Source organism: Neomonachus schauinslandi, chromosome 5 (assembly GCF_002201575.2).
Source record: "Neomonachus schauinslandi chromosome 5, ASM220157v2, whole genome shotgun sequence".
Classification (NCBI taxonomy): Eukaryota; Metazoa; Chordata; class Mammalia; order Carnivora; family Phocidae; genus Neomonachus; species Neomonachus schauinslandi.
Window position 1 is genome coordinate 79,977,219 of NC_058407.1, and position 27,414 is coordinate 80,004,632.

The following is a 27,414-nucleotide window of genomic DNA, read 5'->3' on the forward strand; positions in this document are numbered from 1 at the left end:
CTGTTATTATTCATAATTTCTTGACCAAGATCTTACTTACAAAAAATATGAAAATGACAATTTATGTACTTCCACATTATTTTCACTTTAAAAACATAAAAAGCTACTTATGCAGCTTATCATGGAATATAGGGAAGTATTCAATATCTGAAAGGTCTATATTCAAGTGCCCTGTAAGCTACTTATTAGCTGTATGATTTGGAAGAGGTTCCCTAGATGGCTGAATGTATCTCCCATCGTACCTGGCACATAGTAGGTACTGAATTGTTCCCCTCACTTGTTGTTTTAAAGAAATCTGAGAATACAGAGGTTCATTAAGACACAATGTTTCCTTTTGCTTTTGAAACAAAAGGGAGACAATTTCTTGATTCAGTTTCACTACGATAAAACAGCTATTTTTTTAAAAAAGATTTATTTATTTGAGAGAGAGAGAGAGAGTACGTGTGTGGGGGGGCGGCAGGGCAGAGGGAGAGGGAGAGAGAAAATCTTAAGCAGGCTCCACACCCAGCACGGAGCCTGATGCCAGGCTCCATCTCATGACCCTGAGATCATGACCTGAGTGGAAATCAAGTTGGACACTTAACTGACTAAGCTACCCAGGTGCCCCCAAACAGCTATCTTTTTTAGAAATAGATAATTCTTTAGTTATGATAATTAACATTACTTTTAAAGAAATGTAATTTTATATCACTGATATGCAGACCTTTTCTCTTTGGCATCTTTTAAAGAAAATAAACTTATATATTTTAAAATATTAAACACATAAAAAACAAACCAGCAACTATAATGCCCCAATGAATCCTGAAAATGCACTACTTGGGAGAATATCAGATAATTGATCCTTTGTTTTACAGCTCATGATAATAATCAGAAAATATACATTTTGAAATGAAAGTCAAAAAAAAGAATAATTACATATAATACATATTACAGATATTTTATTGGTACATAAGCAAAGCAGTATTAAAAAGCATATTTATGTGTCCACAGTAGTGAACATGGCAATTTTCTGTTTAAAGCTGCAGCAACTCAAATCCTCCTTGGGTCAATAAAGACAGACTGGAAATATATTTAGGGCTTATCACCATGTCTGGCTGTAAACCTATTTTTTAAATCTTTCCCTCCCCCCATATATATATGTATATATTTTATTGCCTTTCTATTTCTGCTGGTTTAATATAATTAGTATACTAAATAGTTATCTGCATTTATTTGGTTTCTAAAAATATATAAAATGCATTGGAATAGAGCTCCTGCAGCTTTCAAGCAGTCAGTGTCCTGGCATCGAAAGCTTATTCTGGAAATGTAAAGCAGCAATTCTGAATAAATAGTGATTGTTTTCTCTTCTCCACACAGCTGATGGCCTTCAGCCAAAACCTAAAAACACTGTAGCAAATAGTATAAACATGCAAAAAATGGACATAATATAAAAGTAATACTTATGAGCTAAATTTTAATACAATATAGATTAATAAAGACAACTTCAGGTAGAAGAGGGATGGGAACACAGCATTGTTCTATACATATAAATTAAGGCCCAATTTTTCAAAGGCAATGCACACAGGGAAATGCCCATCTGCCCACATCCTTTGCACACCTGAAATCAAGAGTTTTTGCCTTTTCCATATCATTTCCTCAATCCATTATTATAGTTCTAACTTGGAGAGATGTTCACAGAAATGGCTTTAACTGACGTTTCTTTACTCGAAAGACCATTTTTCTCTTATTCACAAAGAAAATGTCCTTTTAATGCAGGTACAAAATTTACTTCTGCTCTGGAAGCAAGTGCTTTATTTGTTTTTCTTAAACACTATTAATCACATTTCACACCAGAAATTCTGTATTTTTGCTGTTTTGGCTTGAGTTTATGACTAATTTGAACTATGGGAATTGATGATTACTTCAGGGATGACTGAGGGAATTAAATGGGTAATTCCTATCAATACCAACCAAAGTCTCATATATAAATTCTCTGTGCATCAGGACAAAAAGCATGCTAATAAGCCAAAATATCTCATAAAAAAAAAAAAAAGGACTGAGGCAACCCACTATGGGTCATTCTCTGAGGATGCTAGACACTCAAAAGGGTCAAATATACCAATGCTATTTCAAATCATTCCTTGGTAAGAAAAAAAAATTATCTTCTAATGTATTTAATACTTATAGGAAATCATAATGAAACAACTTGCAGTATAATAATAATAAAAAGCCCCTTATAATCTAGTTTAGTATTTAGAACCTGAATATTCCCCCAGATGCAAAATTTTATATTTGGTATTTTTGTATATCATTGTCTGCTCTCCCCCTCCCCACCCCCCTGAAATGTACCAAAAGATGTGGCACTTAATCTAACTCCTCTGTGTTCACAATAGATACAAATGACCAGGAATAGACCATATTATTTTTAAGATGTTCTAGGAGAAATGAGCTTTCTTTCTTCTATTTTAAAAAGACTTAGAAAATATTTCTTAGAGATGTTCTTTCAGAAGTAATATAACTGATTAAAAAGTATAGCTGCTCAATATATTTATCAAATTCACATTTATATATTCTTCTCATCTAGGAAATAGTATTTCTATCTGTAATTAGGTCTATAAAGATTATTTGGCATTTGAAAATTCAGATGAAGTTGTCACAATGCTGCCAGTCTCAAAGTTATTAGGTTAACGCTGATAATAATTTACAACAATTAAGTTGGACACTGACTTGGTGTTTTTGATGGCATACCAAGCATCTCTGCAATTAAAAACTGCAATGTTTATTATATCCTCAGTTTAACATTTTGATTTAAATAGAATGTGATCAATTTATAAAAATGTTTTTCTTTGTGAATAAGATCTTAATTTCTCTGAACAACAATAACAAAATGACTCTTGGTATAGGATGGAACCCTAAAAATAAGGCTCATATTGGGCATACATAAATCATTACTGTCACAAAATCTACAAAGTATCTTGATTTTTTTAATTTTAATTTTTAAATATGTATAGATATGAAATAACTATTATAAATTGAGAACAAATGTGTATAGGTTGGGGTTATGTAGGTAAGAATAAATTATTTCTCGTTATTTGCAAAATAGTATAATGGCAAGGTCAACTTGATAACTCCAAGAACCCAAAGAAAATAATACCTTTAGTTGAGGTCTGCCATTTAGCTGGACTAGAAAAGGCAACTCTGCATTATTACTTTCAGTTCTCTAGAAGCTTCTATATAATATATTCATAGCCATTCTTAAAATTTTTCATTGGAAACCTAAATGTAGCATTCTCAACATTCATTTAAACCAAAATAAGTCAAATGTGTTAAAACATCCAAAGTTGCCCTCATGCATAAGATATAACTTACATCTTTTTATTGTTACCATGGCATTAATATACTAATCCACTTTTACTTTGTTGCATGTAAGTAATACAGAGAATATATTTTCCTCAGAATTAAAAACTACTTTAAATTTCAGGTTAAAGTCTTAATTATATTGTACCAAATTTTGATCAGAGGGAATGTAAAAATGGCAAAATGGTATCTGACCACATCCACTCAGATACTACTTGTGACTTTTTGGTTTTATAAATAAATAAGAAAATATATGTACATTTGGGAGACTCTTCCTCATGTCCTGTAAAAGCCAAGCTCAAAAATTAAAAAAAAAAAACAAAAACAAAAAACAAATTTAACTTTATTTCCTTTGTAAAAAATACCGAACTCCAATGTACTTTCTATCTAAGTGACTGGAGAAGTAGCAAAATCCATAAAGTACAGATTAAATTATGTGCAAGCGATAACTTACCCATGGGTGCTTACACCAACAGACTATACATATGAAATGGGCTATTTTAAAAATATATCACTTAAAGTAACCTTTCTGAAGTAGGTCAACCAGATATCTCTAACTTACGTATTATGGCAACTCTGAGGATCCATGAGATTTAAATGATTAAGGCAGGGCAGAAATAAAATACATAATGTATAAGGAAACCCCATGCCTGTTTGGACAGATATTCAACAACTACATTTTTTGTTTAAGGTGTTCAAAGTTCTGCAAATCTTCTAAACATACAATTTACCTTGTGAAAATACTGCTCTTCTGGTATGTGGTCATTCATATACTGGAAATATTATAAAGCAAAGATCCAAGTCCAGATTAAAACTAAAACCTGAATTATTTCATCTAATGAAGCAATGGCTAGGACAGGTACACAAAATAAATACAAGTGGGTTCCTTTGGAGTTAGTTTTGATGGTGGAGCACCCTATGACACTTGTATAGTTGTAGATCAGCAATGTACAAATGTAGTCTGGCAACAGGCACACACAGTCATAATGTAATTATGTAATATATAATGTATTTCACACAAAATATAATGTAATTCAGTCACAGGATAAGTATTAATAAAAAATATTAAAACATCAACATTCACCCATTAATCGATTATATGGAATAAATTAAACTAAGCCAGTCACATATTTCTCTTCGCTCTTAAGTCATGGTTTTATTTACGTATACACACAGTATAATACTTTCCTAACGCTCTCAAAATGCTACAAATAAAAATGAAGGCTTTGCATTACAGCTGCTGGACAAATATGTCAACACTGTCGATGTGTGAAAACACAGTTTCTTTGTTCTTTAGCATCAGTGCACAGGGTATGGCTCCAAGTGGTATGCAATTTAGGACAGAAAAAAGAGACGGTGGCTTGTGAAATAGATCCTCTGTTCATCATTGGCACAAATCAAAGAAGGAATTTTTACTGTCCTTGGTACCTTTATTGGGTCTCTCCCCTAAAGACAGATAATGTTATACATAGATGCCTTCAGGATTAAAACCAGATGAGATAGGATTCTGTAGAATACGAAGATTACTGGGGAGCTGCCGAGATGAACCAGGCCGCTTCAGGGACCCAGACTGGAATGGTGCCTCTACACAGAAAACAAAGAAAGTCATTTGGTGTATTCAGCAACTTGACATAGTCAGCAACATGAAAAACTAGAACTTTTCTTGCCCCCAAGAGCCAAAGAGCAAACTGTAAAATTGCAGTCCCCTGTGGGGCCTGGGGTAAGAGGAGAAAGCTAACTCTTCTTGACCCTCTCCATTGATAAAAACAGTTTTCAGTGATTTCAACATCTTTTTAAAAAGGTGAGCATTTTGCTTCTCTTTCTTGGTTGTTCAGATGATACACATCTTTTAAATATCAGCACAAATTAATAAGAAAGACTCTTAGGAGAGGAAGAAGGGGCATTAGGAATGCTAATAAAACTCAACAGATGATGACTCAAACATAAGGAAAAGGTTTCTTAAAGAAGCAGTTTAAAACAAATGATACAAGATTTGGGGATTACATGCCCACGTACGTAAATCAACAATCTAGATATTATTGATTTTCTCCAGAAGCAGGAAGTATGTCAATTTTTTTTTTTTAAGTGGCCCAAGCTTTGAACAGTAGGCTAATATTTTAACTGAATACAAGTAGTTTCTTCAAAGTTAACCTGTGAGAATAAAGTAAAGCGAGCAGATTTCTCAACACCTTACCCCTTTCTATGTCTGCATGTGAGGCCTCTACTTCAATGGGCTCCGCTGGCAAAACGGTAACTTTTGTCCCTGTCTGTTGGATAAACTGCTGGAGATTGACTTGCCGCAGCTCTTTAGTCAACTGCTCCAGTTCTTGTTCTTTGTCCTAGATAGGAGTTAAAATTTGTTTTTTTATTTGAAGATTCACTCTTGGCCAGCTAAAGACATCCCGGTGATAGTCCATCTGCTACAGGGGCTGGATGTGCGATATGCGCTTTCCCAAGAACGCCTTTAACAAACCTGGTTAATGTTGATACAATGGGCTAAAAAAAGAGATCATTTTTGCTCTGGGGAACAGGCCAAAAAATAAGCAAATAAAGGACAACAGCTTCTTCAGTCCATCCTCTTAAATGTGATGCCTTCCTGTTAGGAATACACTATGCACCTGATGAAATAAATCTATGTCTCTATAAACTTTTATCAGTAAAATACTAGTTTCCAGGGGCACCTGGGTGGCTCAGTCGTTAAGCGTCTACCTTCGGCTCAGGTCATGATCCCAGGGTTCTGGGATCGAGCCCCACATCGGGCTCCTTGCTCAGCGGGAAGCCTGCTTCTCCCTCTCCCACTCCCCCTGCTTGTGTTCCCTCTCTCGCTGTCTCTCTCTCTGTCAAAAAATAAATAAAATCTTAAAAAAAAAAAAAAAATACTAGTTTCCATCCATCCCAGTGTTTACAGCAATCTTGCTATAAGCTATTCACAATTAAATTTCCCTACTGACATCATAACTGACTACAAAATCAACAGTCATTTGGTCCATGAGATTCAGAGAAGTTCTTGTTTTTGGTAAACTGTTTTCATGGGATTCATTATTGAGCTATATATTAGAGCATGAGGAAAGCAAGATTCCCACAAGATTTTCACTTTGGGGTTCTTAAGTCCTTGGCAAAGACAAGTCTGAGAACTGAAGATCCTTAAAGAAAGGAGATCAAGTTTGGATAGCTAGAAAGCTCAAAAAGCAAGGAGAGGTATTCCATGATTTGAATGGATGTTCTTTCTCTCCCTTACTGCACTACAGGAAAAAGTGGCAAGGCCTCACCCAGGCTGAGTATGCCTGAAGACTGGCAGTGGTAGGAAGAGATACCAGAAATGAGTGGTTGTTTCCTCCACTTACTATTCGTGTAGCGGGCACTTGGAGATATGTTAGTTTGATTATGAGATCCTTTCCAAAGGGTAGGGAGATTTACTGGCAATGACTGTCATAAATTAGCGTTTACTGTAAACAATATCAAAGGCCACACAACTTCCAACTGTATCCTTTTTAAGGGTCAAAATGAATCCAAATAGCATAATACTGACAAATCAGAGGTTAACAACCTTGTACTGTATGAGAAATTCTTGATTTTCAAAATTTTGGTGGTAGTTTTACCTCTTGACTGTAGTTTGTGGCAGAGAATGGAAATCACATAAGTGAATCTTGAAACCTCAGCTTTCTCTGCTTGTAAAACTGTTCATATTCTAAAGTAGCTCTGCTCAAACCTCCATGTGCACCAGAACTATCTGGAGATCCTATTACAGTAGAGATTCTGAATTTTTTTTTTTTTAAAGATTTTATTTATTTATTTGAGAGAGAGAATGAGAGAGAGGGAGCACATGAGAAGGGGGAGGGTCAGAGGGAGAAGCAGACCCCCTGCTGAGCAAGGAGCCCGATATGGGACTTGATCCCGGGACTCCAGGATCATGACCTGAGCCGAAGGCAGTCGCTTAACCAACTGAGCCACCCAGGCGCCCGAGATTCTGAATTTTTAACAAGTGTGCCCTGAACTACATGGATCACTCTTTGAATAGCAAGTCACCAACCAGCACTGACCAATACAGCGACCACTATCGAGCACTTGAAATGTGGCCAAATGTAACCAAACCCAGAAATTTACATTTATTTAATATTTTAAAATTTATTTAATATTAATATTTAACACTTTAAATATTATTTACATTTAGTATATTAAAATATTATTTCTATTTAATACCTCTTTGCAACTCCCCTAACATCAGCACATTTTCTTCTCGAGAATGGGTATCCGAGAAATGTAAGTTGAGTGATCAGGATCTCATGGCAAAATATAAAAGTTCTTGTATGGGAACCCGAGAGGGGAAAATCAGAGAGGAACCTTTGTGCCCCTCAGAAAAGCAAAGGAAAGTAAGTAATGTGGAGAAAAGAAGGGGACTATTTACATCTCAGGAAAAGATGGGGTGAGCAACAGTGGAGAAGTAACCGATAAGCAGTCAACTAGCCACACAATCCTTGGTAGACCAATCTACAGTAATCTCTTTTGGCTTTGATTTCCTTCTCTCTAAAGGAGAGAAGGTCAGATTCACTATCTCATCATTAGTGTCCATTCCAGCTCTGAGATTCTATTCTCTGTATCCAATAATGTTCCAACTGCCACAGTAAGACACCTCTTTCTGTGGAGCAAGGATCAGGGAGGCTTTAGCTCTCATCTTTGTTTTGGTCTCACATCTTAGCTTTGTCATAAGTCACAGAAATTCTAAGAAACTTATAAACCAAGGTAGGTTTCTAACTTTAAATGTAAGAGAAAATGGACAGTCATTAAAGAAAATGCCAAGAATATATTAATTCTTTTAAACAGATGAAACATTTCTTTTTATAGAGATGTTCTTACCTGTAATCGTTTGGTGGCTTGTCCAAGAGATCTTTCTACAGCTTTAATGCCATTTTCCAGCCTCACACTCTGTTGGCCTTGAATGTCAATTTCTCCTTTGACCTTACCAATCTTTCCTTTAACCTCTTCTTCATTGACTTGTGCCTCCTGAACTTCCCGTTGTAATTTTTCTGCTTCAAGACCGCTTTCCATAGTCTGGATCTGAGCCAAATAGTCCTTTAATTTGCTCTCGCATTCTGTTATTTTCTGTCTTATTTCTTGAAGTTGATCCTTCAGCTGTTTTTCATTTTCCTGTTCAATCTGCAATTCATTTTCCCAAAATTCTTCCTCTTCAATTTCGACATCATTTCTTTTGATCTTTTGCTCCAGGCGGACAATTTCCTCTTCAAGGTTAGAATTATATTTTTGCTCCCAAAATTGTATTTCTATTTCATTTGATTCTAGCTCTTTCTCAATGGATTGAAGCTTCTCTGTCTGCAACCGGATCAGCTTCTTTAATTCATCTGCTGTTGTTTTGCAGTTATTCAGCACCTTTTGCTTAAATTCAGTTTCTTTACCCTTTCCAAAAATGTCCATTAATCCTTTGGCACCTCCTGTAAATGTTAATGATTTCCTTTTAGGTTCTCTCCTTTTGATTGATTTGTCAATCTGAGGCCTCAGTTTAGCCAGGGGGGGGCAAACTCTGCCTATATAAAGTTCTCTCCGGAATTCGAGCCACACTGTCTGAAGTGGGTCGCTCACTAAGAGATGGCCCCGTTCGACGTAAAATTAGCTGTACATCACTAGCATACTGCCCCCATTTGTTTAAGGATATGATAGGATTTTCATGAGGTGCTAAGTGTCTTTCAGTATCTCTCCATTTTTCTATAAGAGTGTACCTTCCGGTTCGACCTAGATAAAAAAGATAAGAATAAACTGTTAAAGTGGAATATGCAATAGCTAAAATAATGCAACAGAGGACACTATTTGATAACTGTGTCATCTTGATTAGCATCCAAGTCCAGTCCATACTACCTTTAAAACTTCTCTTGAAGAAAAAAACACCAAAACCAAAACCAAACCAAACCAAACAAATTCTCTTGAAGGTATGTTAACAGCATAAAATTATGGGATGTGAATTACACATACCCTTCTGACTTGCTTAGAAATTCAACTATATACTTTAAACCTCAGTGAGACTCTTACATTCTTGTCAAATGCCTGAATGCCTAGACTTTCTTGTTTGGGGCAAGACCTCCAGCTGAAACAAAGGACGACACCAGAATGCCCCACTGAAGTCATGAGGGCCTGGTCCCAGAGCTGGGTAGAACTTCAAAACTTGAATAAATTTCCACTTTGTGACTCCCTCTGCTTTCTCTGCACATTGGAACGTGAAAGGTTGGAGGCCCCATTTGCCTCCTGAAGGGAGGTATGGAGCCAGTGGACAACACGTTACTCAGCTCACAGGGGGTTGTACAGGTCTTTCCTCTGTCTCTGCATGAGGGTCTGGCCAACTCATAGCTCACACTGCTGCTATCACACCCTTGGCAAAAAAAAAAAAAAACACCTCAGTGAAAATGACCCTTCAAAATAATTTTGTATAAAAATAGGGGTCTGAAGAAAAGTCTTCTACAGTTTTGGTAGTTGTAACTTCAAAGATTCTTGTTAAAAAAAATTTAAAAGGCAAAAATATTAAAAAACAAAAACAATAAAATCATATTTAAGAAAAAGTTATACTGAACCTAACTGGTAATTACAGAAGATCAAGCTTCAGAAGACAGTATAGTATCATTTACTTGAACACACTTCCTAAATACTTCCATTTAAGGTGGGTGGGTCAGATTGATTTTATTTTGTTAGAAGTGTCCCCTGGACACCTGAAACTAATATAAATGTTACATGTCAATTATATCTCAATAAAAAAGTATCCGTTACTACTTAACATTATTACAAGGAAGAAAATACTGATCCTGTTGTCTTGCAATTATAACACTGGTATATACAGCTATTGATTTATCCTGTTTTTTAATTTCATGAGCTTCTGAACCAAGAGCAGTTATTTTCTCAGTTATTATGGAGGTCAATAAATGGAGGTCTGGATACGTATGTATGTGAATATCCATGTATGCAATACAGAAGTAGTACATTAAGAGTGATATTGCTCTAAACATATGCATATTTTCTCCTATGGAAACTGAATCTTGGGTACAGCAGAAAAGTTGCAGCTCGCAAGGCAAACAGAGTGGAGTTTTAATCCCGAGTTTTAATTACCTACTGGATAAATAGCGTACACCTCACAGGTTCTGAGAGTCAGAGTCAGGCATAATAAGCACCCACCACATCGCCTGGCCCAGGGCAGGTGTTCAATCAATACAGGTAGCCATTACTAATTTAAAACCCTGTTATTCACGTAACAAAAGGGCTGACCAGAGACCTCTTAAAAATGACGTGACATGACAATAAGCTGGCTTAAAAAAAAATCCTTAAACAACTTTTAGCAACTCCCAACAACATAAAGCTGGAAAGAGCAAAGGCTCTGCAGTCAGAAGGCCTGTGTTCAGGTTTGGCTCCGCCAGCTATTTAAATGATTTGCGCAATTTATTAAATTTCTTTTGGCTTCAGTTTCCTCATCTATAGGGTGAGCATAATATTTTCTTACTGACAATGTTGTTGCAAGAGTCAAGTGAGATGTAAAATATAAAACTGTTTTCTAAAATTGAGCAGTTCTATACAAATGTTAGTTGTTACTATTGCCAAAATATCTGGGTAAACGAGGGGAATGAAGAAGAAACCCTTAATACAGTGGATTGGTTTCTGGGAATAAAACACGTTTCTAGTGATTTTCAGGTTAAAAATTACTGTAATTACTCCAAGAAAAACCACATGATAAATCTGCAAGGTTAAAACTGTTCCATGTGTACACACTGCTTCAAAGATCACAGCACTTTGTGTTCTTGGCTTTGCTGCCTATCAACTACTTTTAGAATCTCACTCTTCTCTGGAGCTCTGTGTCCTCATCAGTACTGTGAGGGGTTAGAATAGATCAGCAGAGCCCTCTCTAATTGTCTACCAGGCCAATGAAGCATCTTGAAAAAGAAAATGGAATCATTACATTAGCCAAGTTATATTAAGAATTTTAAAGACCCTAATTTAGAGCCATAATTAGGATTTTTTTCCCAATGCTTAATGGTACCGCTGCCCTATGAGAATGTCTTACTAGAAGATTATTTAGAATTGCTTTCACTGCCAGTTTTCCCTTTTTGTTAAATAACACATATTTATAAATGTGCAATTAGGCAAAAAGAAAAAAAATCCTATCCAGCAATATAAAAAAGCTTTTATAAAAACTAATGATGTACTGTATGGTGACTAACATAATAAAATAAAATTTAAAAAAAGGTAAATGAATTAATAGCTTTGATTTTTTTTTTTTTAAGATTTTATTTATTTTTTTGACAGAGAGAGACACAGCAAGAGAGGGAACACAAGCAGGGGGAGTGGGAGAGGGAGAAGCAGGCTTCCTGCTGAGCAGGAAGCCCGATGCGGGGCTCGATCCCAGGACCCTGGGATCATGACCTGAGCCAAAGGCAGACGCTTGATGACTGAGCCACCCAGGTGCCCCTAGCTTTGATTTTATTATAAAAGTTAGGTTTTAGATAGGTTATGTAAAAGTTAAATCCCATAATCATTATTTTTAATACTATCCTTGGTAAGGCCCTAAAGATCCTATTTCATTTGGAAGGATTCAAATTCTTCTTGCAAAACTCCTTTCAATGTATTTTACTAAATGGATACATTTAGTTGTACCTTGCACACTATCATGATGTACCCCTTAACCTAATAAAAAGGAATATCTATCTACCTACCTGCCTACCTACCTACCTACCTATCTACCTACCTACCTATAGCATTTGTAGTTTAGGCTGTTTTGGCTATCTAGAAATGCATGTCACAATAAGTAATGGTAAATAAATAAAATACTGACTATACTTTTGAATAGCTGAAGCAATTGAGTGTAATCCCAAGGATCATTAACTTCATATAATAAGGAAAATCACATAAAGAGACTTTAATGCATTGGTGGAATCTCATTGGATGACTGACATGAATTAAAAGGAAATAGGATAACAGATTACTCTCACTTAATTTAAAGCAGAATAGTATGTATAACTGTGGAGTAATATGAAGTTTTTGAAAATATACACCCAAACTCAAATATTCAAATATGGGTCACCCAAAAACATTATGCCCTTATTTCAATCACTCTTTCAACGGTGCAACCATTTTTTTTTTTTTTTTTTTTTTTTTTTTTTACAATTTTAGGAAATTTCTTAGAGCCAAAGAACAAAATCATGATTTAAAAGTCACATCTCAGAGCTACCATATGACCCAGCAATTGCATGACTGGGTATTTACCCCAAAGATACAAATGTAGGGATCTGAAGGGGTACATGCACCTCGATGTTTATAGCAGCAATGTCCACAACAGCCAAACCGTGGAAAGAGCCAAGATGTCCATCGACAGATGAATGGATAAAGATGTGGTGTATATATACAATGGAATATTATGCAGCCATCAAAAGGAATGAAATCTTGCCATTTGCAACGACGTGGATAGAACTGGAGGGTATTATGCTGAGCGAAATAAGTCAGTCAGAGAAAGACATGTATCATATGATCTCACTGATACGAGGAATTCTTAATCTCAGGAAACAAACTGAGGGTTGCTGGAGTGGTGGGGGGTGAGGGGTTGGGGTGGCTGGGTGATAGACATTGGGGAGGGTATGTGCTATGGTGAGCGCTGTGAATTGTGTAAGACTGTTGAATCACAGACCTGTACCTCTGAAACAAATAATACATTATATGTTAAAAAAAAAAAAAAAAAAAAACAGCAGAAGGGAAAAATGAAGGGGGGGGACATCGGAGGGGGCGACAAACCATGAGAGACTATGGACTCTGAGAAACAAACTGAGGTTCTAGAGGGGAGGGGGTGGGGGTATGGGTTAGCCTGGTGATGGGTATTAAAGAGGGCACATACTGAATGGAGCACTGGGTGTTATATGCAAACAATGAATCATGGAACACTACATCAAAAACTAATGATGTAATGTATGGTGATTAACATAATAAAAAAAATAAAAGTCACATCTTGTTATTTATTCAACAAATATATATTAAACACCAAATATCTGTCAGAAATAGTGTCAGGCCCTGGGGATTCTATTAAACACCTTGATCATCAACCCTCTTTATAAGATTTAGTTTTAACTGACATTTGGTTTTTTCTTTAGTTTCAAATCCTTCTTACCCCAAAGATGAATACTGTACATTATTCAAAAGAACATGACAGGTGCGCCTGGGTGGCTCAGTCAGTTAAGCGTCTGCCTTCAGCTCTGGTCATGATCCCGGGGTCCTGGGATCGAGCCCCGCATCGGGCTCCCTGCTCAGCAGGAAGCCTGCTTCTCCCTCTCCCACTCCCCCTGCTTGTGTTCCCTCTCTCGCTGTGTCTCTCTTTGTCAAATAAATAAATAAAATCTTTTAAAAAAAACAAAAGAACATGACAGAGTTGGCATTAGTCTCTTACAAATTTAATGCTAACATAGCCTCCTGTTTCTGTACATATTAGAAGTAATGTCAGTAACAGCTTATTCTTAACCATGAATAATCTATCCAACCCCACTGAGCTTTTCTGATAACAGATACTTTGCTCCTTAAGCTACATAAACATTTTGGATTCTTATACAGACTCTAATGAACATAACTAACCCTTCTCATAATGACTTAGAATTCTTACCAGGAATATTTATCTCTGTAACAGAAATTACACTGTTATCATTTTATAGTCTGTTAAATGCTTTTGATGTTTACATATATATATGTATATAAAAATAAAAAATATATAAAATATATAAATATATATAATATATATGTAATCCTAATTGGTTTTATGAGGTAAGCAGTATAGATATTATGATCCTCAACTTACCAGTGAAGAAATCAAAGCCTAAAGAATTTAAAGCAATCTTCCAATCACATACAACTATCCTGCAAATTTATCAATGAATTTTCTACAAGTCCTGAGTGTAGCTATTAAAATAACTTTACCCATGGAGTGTTTATTTCATGATGACAGTGATATAATGTAAATATCTCTGAGTATAACCTGTCAGCCAGCTGTGCACAACTCACAGCTAAATCATTCACAGTATATTTTCCCAGTGTGTTGATGAGATTATCATGTAATCACAGAATTACTGCATATTAATTTAGGAACTATTTAGGATTATATGTTAAGCTTACTACTATTAAAAAATAATGAAAACATAAAATTTATTGATTTCATAATGATTAACATTTATTATGCCTGTATTTGCTGGGCACTATGCTACTTACTTTGCATAAATACTATTAACCAAAATAACAGCTAACACTTATCACTATAGACCAGTAAGATTTGGGGGATATTTTATTAATGTAGCATGATCTAACCTACCTTGACTGATGCATGCTACGAATTGCATGTCTTCACATTCATTAAAATAATGTTTTATGGATGGAGAAAACCTAGAAAGTACTTAAAATTATGAAGATTACACTACTGTCATAAATATCAAAACTGTAAAAGATGATCTTGGCTATAAAAAAGCAGTATATTTTACTATTAAGGTTTTTATTTCTTGTTTCAATATAATTCAATCAATAACTATATTTCCTAACAGATGCCCATTGAGATTATAGGGGGTATAATCAACACAGTGTAACAGTAGTTAAGAGCAGGGTTCTTGAGTCAGACTACTGGTTTGGATCCCAGTACGTTCCTTACTAGGTACAGGAGCTTGGGCAAGTTATCTGATAACTCTGGGCCTTAGCTTGATCATCTGTAGAGATAATAACACTGCTTTCCTCATAAGACTGTTATGAGGATTAGGTGATGTGGAAAATTTAAATCACAATCCAGTAAATGCAAAATGAGACTTTAAAACTATTAAGAATTATGGAGAGTGAAATCTTTGTTTTTAAGCTCATCTAGATGTACATAAAAAACGCTGCTTATAGTGATTACTCTTAGGAGGTAGGGTCATTTTTTTCTGTTCTGTTTATTTTCTAAATTTCAAAACAGTCTACAATGAATAGTATTACTTTGTAAACAGATACAATACTGATAAATTTGTAAATTTCTAAAATTGATAATTTATGCATGAAATTGAGTTAAATGTGACAATATAAAATATTATTTTAGTTATCTTCTAAAGGATCATATAATCTTACAGATGGATGAAACATTAGGTGGTCACCTAGCTCAGCCTGTAATTTATAGAAAAAAAAAAAACTAAAAAATTCATTCATTTATTCACAAATACGTATTGTCTATTACTTAGGCATGGTTTTAAGCTATGAGAATAGACAATAACAAAACAGTAGCAAGCAATATACAACACACAAATAAGTAAATGTAGGTCTACTGTCCATTATCCAACAGCTTTAAGGCCAGATATGATGAAAATTCAGAACTTCTTGGATTTTAGAAAGGCAACATAGTGCTATCCTGTAGGTCTGTAATCAAACATATTAAAATGTATAAAGTTAAATGTATCAATGTTCATAGCAAATGGAATAAATATAAATTAATAACTTCATATCAAATTAGAGCAGTTTTTACCACCAAATGAGTTCAAAACACTCCAGTTATGGCTAACAAATAAAGTATGATAAACTTTAGGCTTTCAGAAATGTTTAGATTTGAAAATGCATATATGGTCTATATACGTGGCCTGTATGTAATGTCAGGAGGGGTAGGTGCTTTAGAGAACACTAGAGTATGGCAGATAAAGAGTATTTGAGTGTATAAGCATGTGTGTGCATGTGTATATGTACATGTGGTCAGGGACATCTGTGAGAAGATGATATTTAAACAGAGATCCAAGGGATCTCTGTTTGAAGATATCTGGGTGCAGAGTATTCTCAGCAGAGAAAAGAAGAGATGCAAAGACTGAGGCAGAAATGTCTTTGGTGTATATAAGAAGCGACAATCAAAAGTAAGTGGCATAAAATAAGGTCAGATTGGTAAGGGGATAAAGTATGGATTCATTAGGGTCCTGAAGACCATTGTACGGACTTTGGAATTTTCTGAGTAAGAAACCACTGTGGATGGGGGGACGGTTTGAGCAGAGGAGTGATATGATGCATATTTTAAAAGTATTACTTTAAAGATGTGGTATATACATAAAAAAACAGATACACACACAATGGAATATTACTCAGCCATAAACAAGAATGAAAGCTTGCCATTTGCAATGACATGGATGGAACTAAGAGTATTATGGTAAGTGAAGTCCGTGAGAGCAAGACAAATACCATATGAATTCACTCATGTGGAATTTAAGAAATAAAACAAATGAGCATAGGGAAAAATAAAAGAGAGAGAGAGAGGCAAACCAAGAAACAGACTCTTAACTCTAGAGAACAAACTGATGGTTACCAGAGGGGAGGTGGGTGGGGGATGGGGGAGATAGGTGATGGGGATGAAGGAGGGCACCTGAGATGAGCACCGGGTGTTGCATGTAAGTGCTGAATCACTAAATTGTACACCTGAAACTAATATTACACTGTATGTTAACTAACTGGAATTTAAATAAAAACTTTAAAAAAAGTATTAACTTTAAAAGAAATTTGTTGAGAATAGGCTGGAGGGGACCAAGATGATGCAGATGATGCAGTGAGATGAGTTACTGCAAAAATCTAAGTGAGAAATGATGGTGGGCTTACATCAAGGTGTTAACAGTGGTTGTGAAGAAAAACAAGATTCTGCATATAGACTGAAGGTAGTACAAATAGGATTTGTTGATGGAATGGTTGTGAGATATTAGAACAAGAAAAGAAGCAAAGATCACATAAAAGTTTTAGATCTAATCAATTAAAAGAAAAGTTTTCATTTGCTGAGATGAGAAGGAAGAAATCTGAGGGTGAGCAGCAGCTGAGATACAGAGGTCGGGTTCTGACATTTTAAGTCTGAGATACCAATTAGTCATCTCCTAGAACTGTTTACTACAATACCAATTAACCACTAGTCACATTTAAATTTTAATTAAAAATTCATTTCCTCAGTTATACAAGCCACATTTCAAGTGTTCAGTAGCTGCATGTGGCTGGTGGTTACCAAACTGGACAGCACAGACAGGGACCATTATTATCCTTGCAAAAAAGTTCTACTGGACAGCAGTGTTTTGGAAACTATGTTTTACTGAGTACTTACTTTAGGCAAAGCAATGGTGTAAGAAGGATAAACAAGCAGGGCCCCTATGTTAGAGGGACTTCCAGAGAAAAGAAATAAGTATTAAATACTTAAACTAGAATTCAGTATAAAATGTGTGTGTTTGAAAACTGATTTTCAGGGTGCCTAGATGGCTCAGTCAGTTAAGTGTCTGCCTTCAGCTCAGGTCATGATCCCAGAGTTCTGGGATCAAGCCCCACGTCAGGCTCTCTGCTTAGCAGGGAGCCTGCTTCTCCTTCTCCCTTTGCCTGCCACTCCCCCTGCTTATGTTCTCTCTCTGTGTCAAATAAATAAATCAAATCTTTAAAAAAAAATAGAAAACTGATTTTCTTGGGGCAAACCATATGAAACATGGCTTTTTAGGAACAGTCTACTCCACCTTGGACCCCAGCCCCAACCAATTTGTCTCTATTAAATGCTAACTCTGGCCCCAGTTGAAGAAGATATGGGAACAAGATCACAAGTGGGAACAGAGAAAAATTCTGAATCTTCAGTACTTTAAATGGCACCAGGCAACAAAGGAGTATGAATGAGAAAACTTTTCCCTCAGTCTCCTTGATTTTTTCCTCCTCTTTTCCTCTCTAATCTTTTGTTAGCCATACTCTACTCCAGTTCTAAGGCTACTTGAGGGCAGAAATACATTCTTTTCATATTTTGGGGATATTGTAAAAGCAAACGCATTTTCTGGACTACAACTTGAAACAGATCAACAGCCAAAGGCTTTCTGTTTCACATACAGATTTGAGAAGCAGTTTGAACTGTGAAATAATGGCATTTCTGGGATAATTTATGGGAGAAACAAGATAAAATACTCGAAACTGGGAATGTGTCAAAAAGCCCAGCATATATAGTGACCAAACACACAGTGCACTGCAGGGCAGTTTAACCACTTCATGCCAATTAAAGTGTTTCAATTATGTTTTTATTTTGTTATTCTGTCTCATAATTTGGATGTGTTCTATTTCCACCACCCAAATATATATATATTGTGTATATATATATATATATATATATAACCTGTCAAGGTAGTCAAAGATCAGAGCAGAAAGGATTTCTTTCCATATTACCAGATACTTTCAACATCTTTTACCAAATTATGTTCTGTCTTTAGCTATTTTCTAATTTGATTTCATTGATTAGCAGCACAAAGTCAAAAAAGGTTCTCTGCCATATATATTTGCAGATTGCTAACTAATGTAAATATTTTTATATCTTGATGGTTTTCTGAGAGTAATTTTAGCTATCTAGAAAAATTCCTAACAATCCCTAATCAAGAGTGTATCTTTGATGCTTTCACCCCATGCGGCAAATATGTGGGTTTAAACCCATGACGGGTGCCTGGGTGGCTCAGTTGGTTAAGCGTCTGCCTTCGGCTCAGGTCATGATCCCCGGGTCCTGGGATCAAGTCCCGCATCGGGCTCCTTGCTCTGCGGGGAGGCTGCTTCTCTCTCTCCTCCCCACTTGTGCTCTCTCTATCTCTGTCTCTCTCTCTCAAATAAATAAAATCTAAAAAGAAAAAATTTTAAACCCATGAAAGTATTCTATAAGTTGCTTCATTATACATTTTTTAGAAACATCTGCATTTTGCTCAGTCAGTCAATACTCTGCTCATAGGATAATCTTTTATTGTGTTAAGCCACCAAAATTCTGGGGTTGGATGTCACAGCATTAATTTTTCCTAACAAATCCCCTATTATTTCTTACAGTGGAAATAACGTCAAAGTACTATAAAAATTTCATTTAGTGTTTAAACTTTGAATACCAATAACTCACATTACAAAATAGAGAAATATTTAGGTAGGTATCAGAAGCATATTACATTTGATGCTGAGAAAATCTTACAGCACCAGGGAAGCAAGGATCAACAGTCCTCGTCTGATTGCCAGTTGAATCATCTCTCAGGTGAATTCTGAATTCAATGAAGTATTTATGATACAGAAAAAGAGTTGTTTAGCCAAGTTTGGAGAAATATCATAAAACCTCTGTATTCAAGTTGTCAACTTTTCAAAAACACCTCTGGACTGAGTTAACTGACAAAGCAAAAATGGGGTAGATTCAGTTAAAACTTTTTAGCTTGTTCACAAACAAGTACAGTACACTGTTTAGTCCAAATGGATAAACACACACCTGGTATATCTGCGCATTTTCCCCTTGAAATTCTGTATAGAAAATGTGGATACCAGATGGACAGATGTAGCTAACTACACTCCTCAGCCACGCTGTAAAATACTCAGTTTCTTTTAAACCACTGCCCATGGCCTGATTCTCAAATATAACAAAGAAAGTTAGATTTGATAATTGCTAATTTTAGAGTTTTTACTAAGCAGAAAAAAACAAAGATGGAGTATTTTTATTTAAATAAATTATGTGGGGCCTTTTCCCCCGATTTGTTGTTTCTTCTCTTCAGTCACTGAAGCATATTTAAAATCTCCCATTATAGTGGAGTGTTAGTTTCTTTCTAGTTCCGTTGGTTTTACTTTAATATATATTTAAAGATTTATTTGAGAGAGAGAGCGCGTGCATGTACAGAGGCAGAATGAGAGGGAGAAGGTGACTCCCCACTGAGCAGGGAGGCCTATGTGGGTCCCAGGACCCTGAGATCATAACCCGAGCCAAAGGCAGACACTTAACCAACTGAGCCACCCAGGCACCCCGGTTTTACTTTATATATTTGAGGCAATGTAACTTGTTGTATGTAAGTTTACAATCTTTTATCTTCCTTTGAATTAAGCCTTATATATGCTCATGTAGTAAGTCTCTTCTTTCTAGTGTCCTTTGTCTTAAAGCTATTTTTTCAATATTAATATGCCTAAGTGACTTTATTTTGGTTAGTATATATGTAATTGAGTCTTGAGACAAAATACCTCTCAGTTCTTATGTTTTACCTTTTTCCTATCTTTAATTTTTTATTTATTTTTATTATGAAGTACAGCTGATATACAATGTTATATCAGTTTGAGGAGTACAACACAGTGATTTGACAATTCTCTACATAACTCAATGCTCACCACAGTAAGTGTAGTAACCATCTGTCACCATACAATGTTCTTAAAATATTACTGACTATATTTCCTATGCTCTACTTTTCATCACTGTGACTTATTTATTTTATAACTGGAATTTTGTACCTCTTAATCCCCTTTACCTATTTTGCCAATCCCCACAACCCCTCCTCTCTGGCAACCACCATTTGTTCTCTGTATTTGTAAGTCTGTTTGTGTTTGTTTGCTTTGTTTTTCAGATTCCACATATCAGTGAAATCATTTGGTATTTGTCTTTAACCGTCTGACTTATTTCAATAATACCTTCTAGATCTATCCATGTTGTTGCAAATGGCAAGATCTCACTCTTTTTTGTGGCTGAGTAATATTCCATTATACACACACACAGTTATGCATATATATGCATTATACACACACACACACACACACATATATATATATATGTACACTCACACACACACACACACACACACAACTTTATCCACTCATGTACTGGTGATCACTTAGGTTGCTCCTATGTCCTGGCTATTAAAAATAATGCTGCAATAAATATAGGGTGCATTTATCTTTTCAAATTAGTGCTTTCATTTCTTTGGATAAATACCCAGAAGTGGAATTACTGAATCATATGATATTTCTATTTTTAATTTTTTGAGGAAACTCCATGCTGTTTTCCACAGTGGCTGCACCAATTTACATTCCCACATACAGTGCACGAGCATTCCCTTTGTTGCCACGTCCTCACAAACACTTGTTATTTGTCTTTTTGATACTAACTATTCTGACTGGTGTGAGGTGATATCTCATTGTAGTTCTGATTTGCATTTACCTGATGATTAGTGATGTTGAACATCTTTTTATGTGTCTGTTGGCCATCTGTATATCTTCTTTGGAAAAATGTCTATTCAGGTTCTCTGCCCATTTTTTTAAGCAGATTTTCTTTTGGTGGTGAGTTGTATGTGTTCTTAATATATTTTATGTATTAACCCCTTATCAAATACATCACTTGCAAATATCTTCTCCCATTCAGTAGGTTGTCTATTCATTTTGTTGATGGTTTCCTTTGCTGTGGAAAAGCTTTTTATTCTGGTGTAGTCTATAATATATATATATTTGTTGTTGTTGTTTTTGTTTCTCTTGCCTGAGGAGACATATCCATAAATATGTTGCTAAGGCCAGTGTCCAAAACTCCTTTTAGGAGTTTTATGCTTTTGGTCTCACATTTAGGTCTTTAATCTACCTTGTGGGGGTGGGGGGGATCCACCTTGAGCTTATTATGGTGTGTTGTCTAAGAAAGTGACCCAGTTTCATTTCTTTGCATATAGCTGTTCAGTTTTCTCAACACCATTTGTTGAAGAGACTATCTTTTTTTCATTGTATATATTCTTGCCTCCCTTGTCATAGATTAATCAACTATGTAACTGTGGGTTTATTTCTGGGCTATCTTGTTCCAATGATCTATATATCTAACAGTACCATATTGTTTTAATTATTATGAACTGTGTAGTATATCTTGAAATCTGGGATTGTGAAACCTCCAGCTTTGTTGTTCTTTTTCAAGATTGCTTTAGCTATTCAAAGTCTCTTGTGTTTCTATACAAATTTTAGAATTATTTGTTCTAGTTCTGAGAAAAGTACTATTTGTATTTTGATGGGGACTGCACTGAATCTATAAATTGCTTCCGACAGTATGGACACTTTAACAATATTAAGTCTTCCAATCCATGAGCATGGTCCATCTTTCCATTTGTTTGTCTTTCTTTCAATTTTTTTCATCAAAGTCTTAAAGAGTTTTTAGAGTGTAGGTCTTTCACCTCCTTGATTTAATTTATTCCAAAGTACTTTATTCTTTTTGGTGCTATTGTAAATGGGATTATCTTAATTTTTCTTTCTGCTACTTCATTATTAGTGTATAGAAACACAACAGCTTTCTGTATATTAATTTTGCATTCTGCAATTATACTGAATTCATTTGTTAGTTCTAATTGTTTTTTAGTGGAGTCTTTAGGGTTTTCTATACATAGTTATGATGTAATCTGCAAATTGTGAGTTCTACTTCTTCCTTACCAACGTGGATGCCTTTTATTCATTTTTTCTTTTCTGATTGCTGTGGCTAGTACTTCTAGTACTATGATGAATAAAAGTGGTGAGAGTAAACATCCTTGTCTTATACCTAATATTAGAGGAAAAGCTTTCAATTTTTCAACACTGAGTATGATGTTAGCTGTGGGTTTTTCATATATGGCCTTGATTATGTTGAGGTATGCTCCCTTTAAACCCACCACTGACAGTTTTTATCATAGACAGATGTATTTTGTCAAGTGCTTTTTCTGCATCTATTGACATAATCATATGATTTTTTTATCCTCCCTCTTGTTAATACGATGTATCACATTGATTGATTTGGAAATAATGAACCATCCTTGCATCCCTGAAATAAATACCACTTGGTGATGGTGAATTCGGTTTACTAACGCTTTGTTGAGGATTTTTGCATCTATATTCATCCGGGATCCTGGCCTGAAGTTTTCTTTTCTTCTTCTTTTTTTTTTGTAGTGTCTGGTTTTGCTATTAAGGTAATAAAAGCTGGCCCTGTCAAATGAATTTGAAAGTTTTTCTTCCTCTTCTGGTTTTTGGAATAGTTTGAGAACAGGTACTAACTCTTTAAATGTTTGGTAGAATTCACCTGTGAAGACACCTGGTCCTGGACTTTTGTTTGTTGGGATTTTTTTTAAATTACCAATTCAATGTTGTTACCAGTAATCTGTTTGTTCAGGTTTCTTATTCTTTCTGATTCAGTTTTGAAAGATTTTATGTTTCTAAAAATTTATCTATGTCTTCTACGTTGTCCAACTTGTTGGCATATAATTTTTCATTCTATTCTCGTATCTTTTGTATTTCTGTGGTGTCAGTTGTTATTTCTCCTCTTTCATTTCAGACTTTTATTTACTTGAGTTTTCTCTTTTTTTTTCTTCCAGAGTCTGACTAATGGTTTGACTATTTGATCTTTTCAAAGAACCAGCTCTTATTTTCATTGATTTTTTTTTTCTTTTTAGTCTCTATTTCACTTTCCACTCTAATTTTTATTATTTCCTTCCTTCTACTAACTTTGAGCTTTGTTTCCCTAGCTCCTTTAGTTGTAAGGTTAGATTGAGATTTTCCTTGTTTCTTGAGGTAGGCTTGTATTGGTGTAACTATCCCTCTTAGAACTGCTTTTGTTGTGTCCCAAAGATTTTGAAGTTGTGTTTCCATTTTCATTTGTCTCCATGTATTTTTTTTTATTTCCTCTTTGATTCTTCACTGACCCAATGGTTGTGTAGCCTCCATGTGTTTGGGTTTTTCCAGTTTTTTTTTTCTTTGTAATTAATTTTTAGTTTCATACTGTTGTATTCAGAAAAGATGCTTGATTGATTTTAATCTTCTCAAATTTATTGAGATTTGTTTTGTGGCCTAACATGTGATCTATCCTAGAGAATATTCCATGCTCATTTGAAAAGAATGTGTATTCTGCTGTTTTGGGGTGGAATGTTCTGTATATATCTGTGAAGTCCATCTGGCTGAATGTGTGGTTCAAAGCCAGTTTCCATTTTTTTTTTTTTTTTAATTTTAAAACTCCTTTATTCATTCTTTAGTATTCTCTCTGGAAAAGGGCACATATACTAAGAATCAAAGCCAGTTTCCTTACTGATTTTCTGTCTGGGTGACCTACCTATTGATATAAATGAGGTGTTAAAGTCCCCTACTATTACTGCATTACTGTCAATTTCTCCCTTTAATAAAGTCTCTTAATATTTGCTTTTAGATTGAACCCTTTTTATCATTACATAATGCCTTTCTTTATCTCTTATTACAGTAATTGTTTTAAAGTCTGTTTTGTCAAAAAATAAATAAATAAAATAAATTTAAAATATTTAAAAAAAAAGGTCTATTTTGTCTGATGTAAGTATTGCTACCCAACCTTTTTTTTTTCACCTCCATTTCTATGGATTATCTTTTTCCATCCCTTCACTTTCAGTCTGTAAGTGTCTTTTGATATGAATTTTTCTCTTATAGGCAAGATGGGTCTTGTTTTTTTTTAAATCCATTTTGTTACCCTATGTTTTTTGCTTGGAGCATTTAGTCCATTTATATTTAAAGTAATTATTGATCAGTATATACTTACTGTCATTTTGTTAATTGTTTTCTGGTTGTTTTTATAGTTCTTCTCCGTTCTTTCTTCTTTCATTCTCTTCCCTTGTGGTTTGATGACTTTCCTTAGTGTTATGCTTGGATTCCTTTCTCTTTATTTTTTGTGTATCTACTATGGAATTTTGATTTGTGGTTACTATGGGGTTCATATATAACATCCTATATATATAGCAGTCTACATTAAGCTGATAATCACTTAAGTTTGAACACATTCTAAAACACTAAATTTTTACTCCCCTATCCACATTTTATATATATGATATCATATTTTACTTCTTTTTGTGTATTCTTTGACTATTTTTTACAGGTATGATTGATTTTTACTATTTTTGTGTTTTAACCTCCATATTGGCTTCATATATAGTTTTTATAAACAGTGAATATTTTTTCCTTTCATAATTTTCTCATTTCTATTTATGAACTTTTCCTTCCACATAAAGAATTCCCTTTAACATTTCTTGTAAGGCCAATTTAGTGGTGGTAAACTCCTTTGTTTGTCTGGGAAACTATCTCCTTCAATTCTGAATCATAACCTTGCTGGGTTATAGGTTTTTTCCTTTTAGCACTTTGAATATATCATGCCTCTCCCTTCTGCCCTGAAAAGTTTCTGCTGAAAAATCAGCTGATAGCCTTATGGGGTGTCCATTATATGTGTTTGCTTTTCTCTTGCTGCTTTTAATATTCTCTCTTTATCTTGAGTTTTTGCTATTTTAATTATTATGTGTTTTTGTGTGGACATCCTTGGGTTCATTTTATTTGGGGCACTCTGTGATTCCTGGACCTGGGTATCTGTTTCCTCTCCCAGATTAAGGAAGTTTTTCTTCAAATTATTTCTTCAAATAAGTTTTCTGTCCCCTTTCTTTTCTCCTTTGGGGGCTCACTATAATGTGAATGCTGTTATGCTTGATGATGTCACTGAGTTTCCTTAATCTATTCTTATTTATTATTATTCTTTTTTCTTTTTGCTGTTAAGGTTGGTTGCCTTCCATTATCCTGTCTTCCAAATCACTGTTCCATTCTTCTGCATTCTCTAATCTGCTGCTGATTCCCTCTAGTGTATTTTTCATTTCAATTAGTGTATTCTTCAACTCTACCTGGTTGTTTTTTATAGTTTCTATCTCTTGGTTGAAATTCTCATTGAGTTCATCCACTTTTTTCTCAAATCCAGTGAGTACCTTGATGATCATTACTTTGAATTCTTTATTAGGCTTGTAAAAGGGACAATTACTGAATAAGTTGGTTGCAAAGAATATGAAATAAAATCAAATGTCTTTATTTTCCCTTCTTTAATAATTAAACTTAAGCCCACAAATATAATTAGGCCAAAATGCAAGAAAATTTCACTGAATGTGAAAGCCTAGGATTTTTAGCATTGTTTTAACATATGTGTGTGCTACAAAGTATTTAAGGAAAAATAAAAAAATGTCAGTATTAAAAGAAAGTCTCTATCTTTGCACAGGGCACTGCCCACTTCTTAACAGTGTATCTGCCAGAAATGTCTCTACAAAATGCTAAGGTGCCATGGTGCAGGGTGACTTTTCTCAATCCTGAACAAACGTGACATGTTTCCAACATAAACTAGCACGACATAAAGTAAACTTGATTAGTTGCTCAAAGACAAAGAAGCACTAAGCATGGTGCTGAAAACAATTTCCTTTTAATACATGTTTGCTAAATGTTGGACTTAAGATGCAAATATAAGCTGTAACCCACATTACTGGCTTTTCTGATATAGGTGCTTATGCCCTCATCATGTTCCAAAAGGGTTAAGGCAACTAAAAAACATGCATAAAAATGATAAACTGAGACTAAGAAGAAAAGTTGCAACACTGTAGGTGAACAAGATGGAGCAAGTAAGCATGTACTTGACAACTTCATCTGCACTGTATAGTAAGATTTAAAAATGCACATATTATCTTTCTATTGAAGGACCATGCTATTTGTTGCATTTTTCTTCTCTGAAAGTAGTCAGAATAAACAGTAAATAGGATTTTTCCTAATGAGGGGTCTGGGAACTAGGAATCTTTTGGCTCAAGAAAACATCTTCAGTTCCACAAATCATTGTTTAGAATAAACAACAATAGAGCAGAAGGCATGCAGACTCTAGTCTGAAGATCAGTAAAATCTGGGGGGAGACAGAGAATAAGTGTCTTTACAGATTTCTTTAAGCATTGGGGAATAATAATAAGTAAAAGTATACCTGCAAGTTGTATTATGGAACCAAATAAACAAAAAACTAGAAATCTATATTTAATACAAGCAAACATAAACAAACCACAAGAGGAAGCATAAACCACTTTATCTCAGATTCCCAGAAAGTCCACTTACCTATTGCTTGAGCTAAGGCTATTACAACTTCCTGGCAAGTTGTAACTTCGGTGACCCCACAAACAATCCTCTGAACTCCATCCACCCATACTTTAAGTTCCATGGTGCACCAGCCAGTCACCCAAGGGCCCTGAGACTTGTCATCAAGGTGTCAGGTCATGTCGCTGGCTACGGAAATATGGGGGAAGGCAGTCTTGTGTAGTCAGCTAAAAAGAGGAAAAAACATTTTTAATAAAATGAGTCTTCAAATTTCTTCTTTAAGTATTATGCAAAATAAATTCTAGTATCTCATAATCCTACTACCATTAATGACCATGTACATACTTATTTTATAGAACTGAATTCAGTAGCATGAATACAACTACAGTCACTTCTTCATGATATTGTTTCATATTACTATAATTTTCATAATTATAATTTTAATCATAAAGTAACTCTAAGAAATCAAAAAGCAAC

At 34.9% G+C, this 27,414-nt stretch overlaps 1 protein-coding gene across 1 annotated transcript; it reads right to left on the minus strand.

Moving 5' to 3' along the window:
- Positions 1 to 4,406: 4,406 nt before the first annotated feature.
- Positions 4,407 to 27,117, minus strand: RASSF8 (Ras association domain family member 8). The gene is given in 5 exon segments (XM_021690624.1): positions 4,407 to 4,920; positions 5,531 to 5,675; positions 8,191 to 8,865; positions 8,867 to 9,081; positions 26,959 to 27,117. Coding segments are annotated over 5 exon segments (1,260 nt in total). The 5' UTR covers positions 27,062 to 27,117; the 3' UTR covers positions 4,407 to 4,798.
- Positions 27,118 to 27,414: the final 297 nt, after the last annotated feature.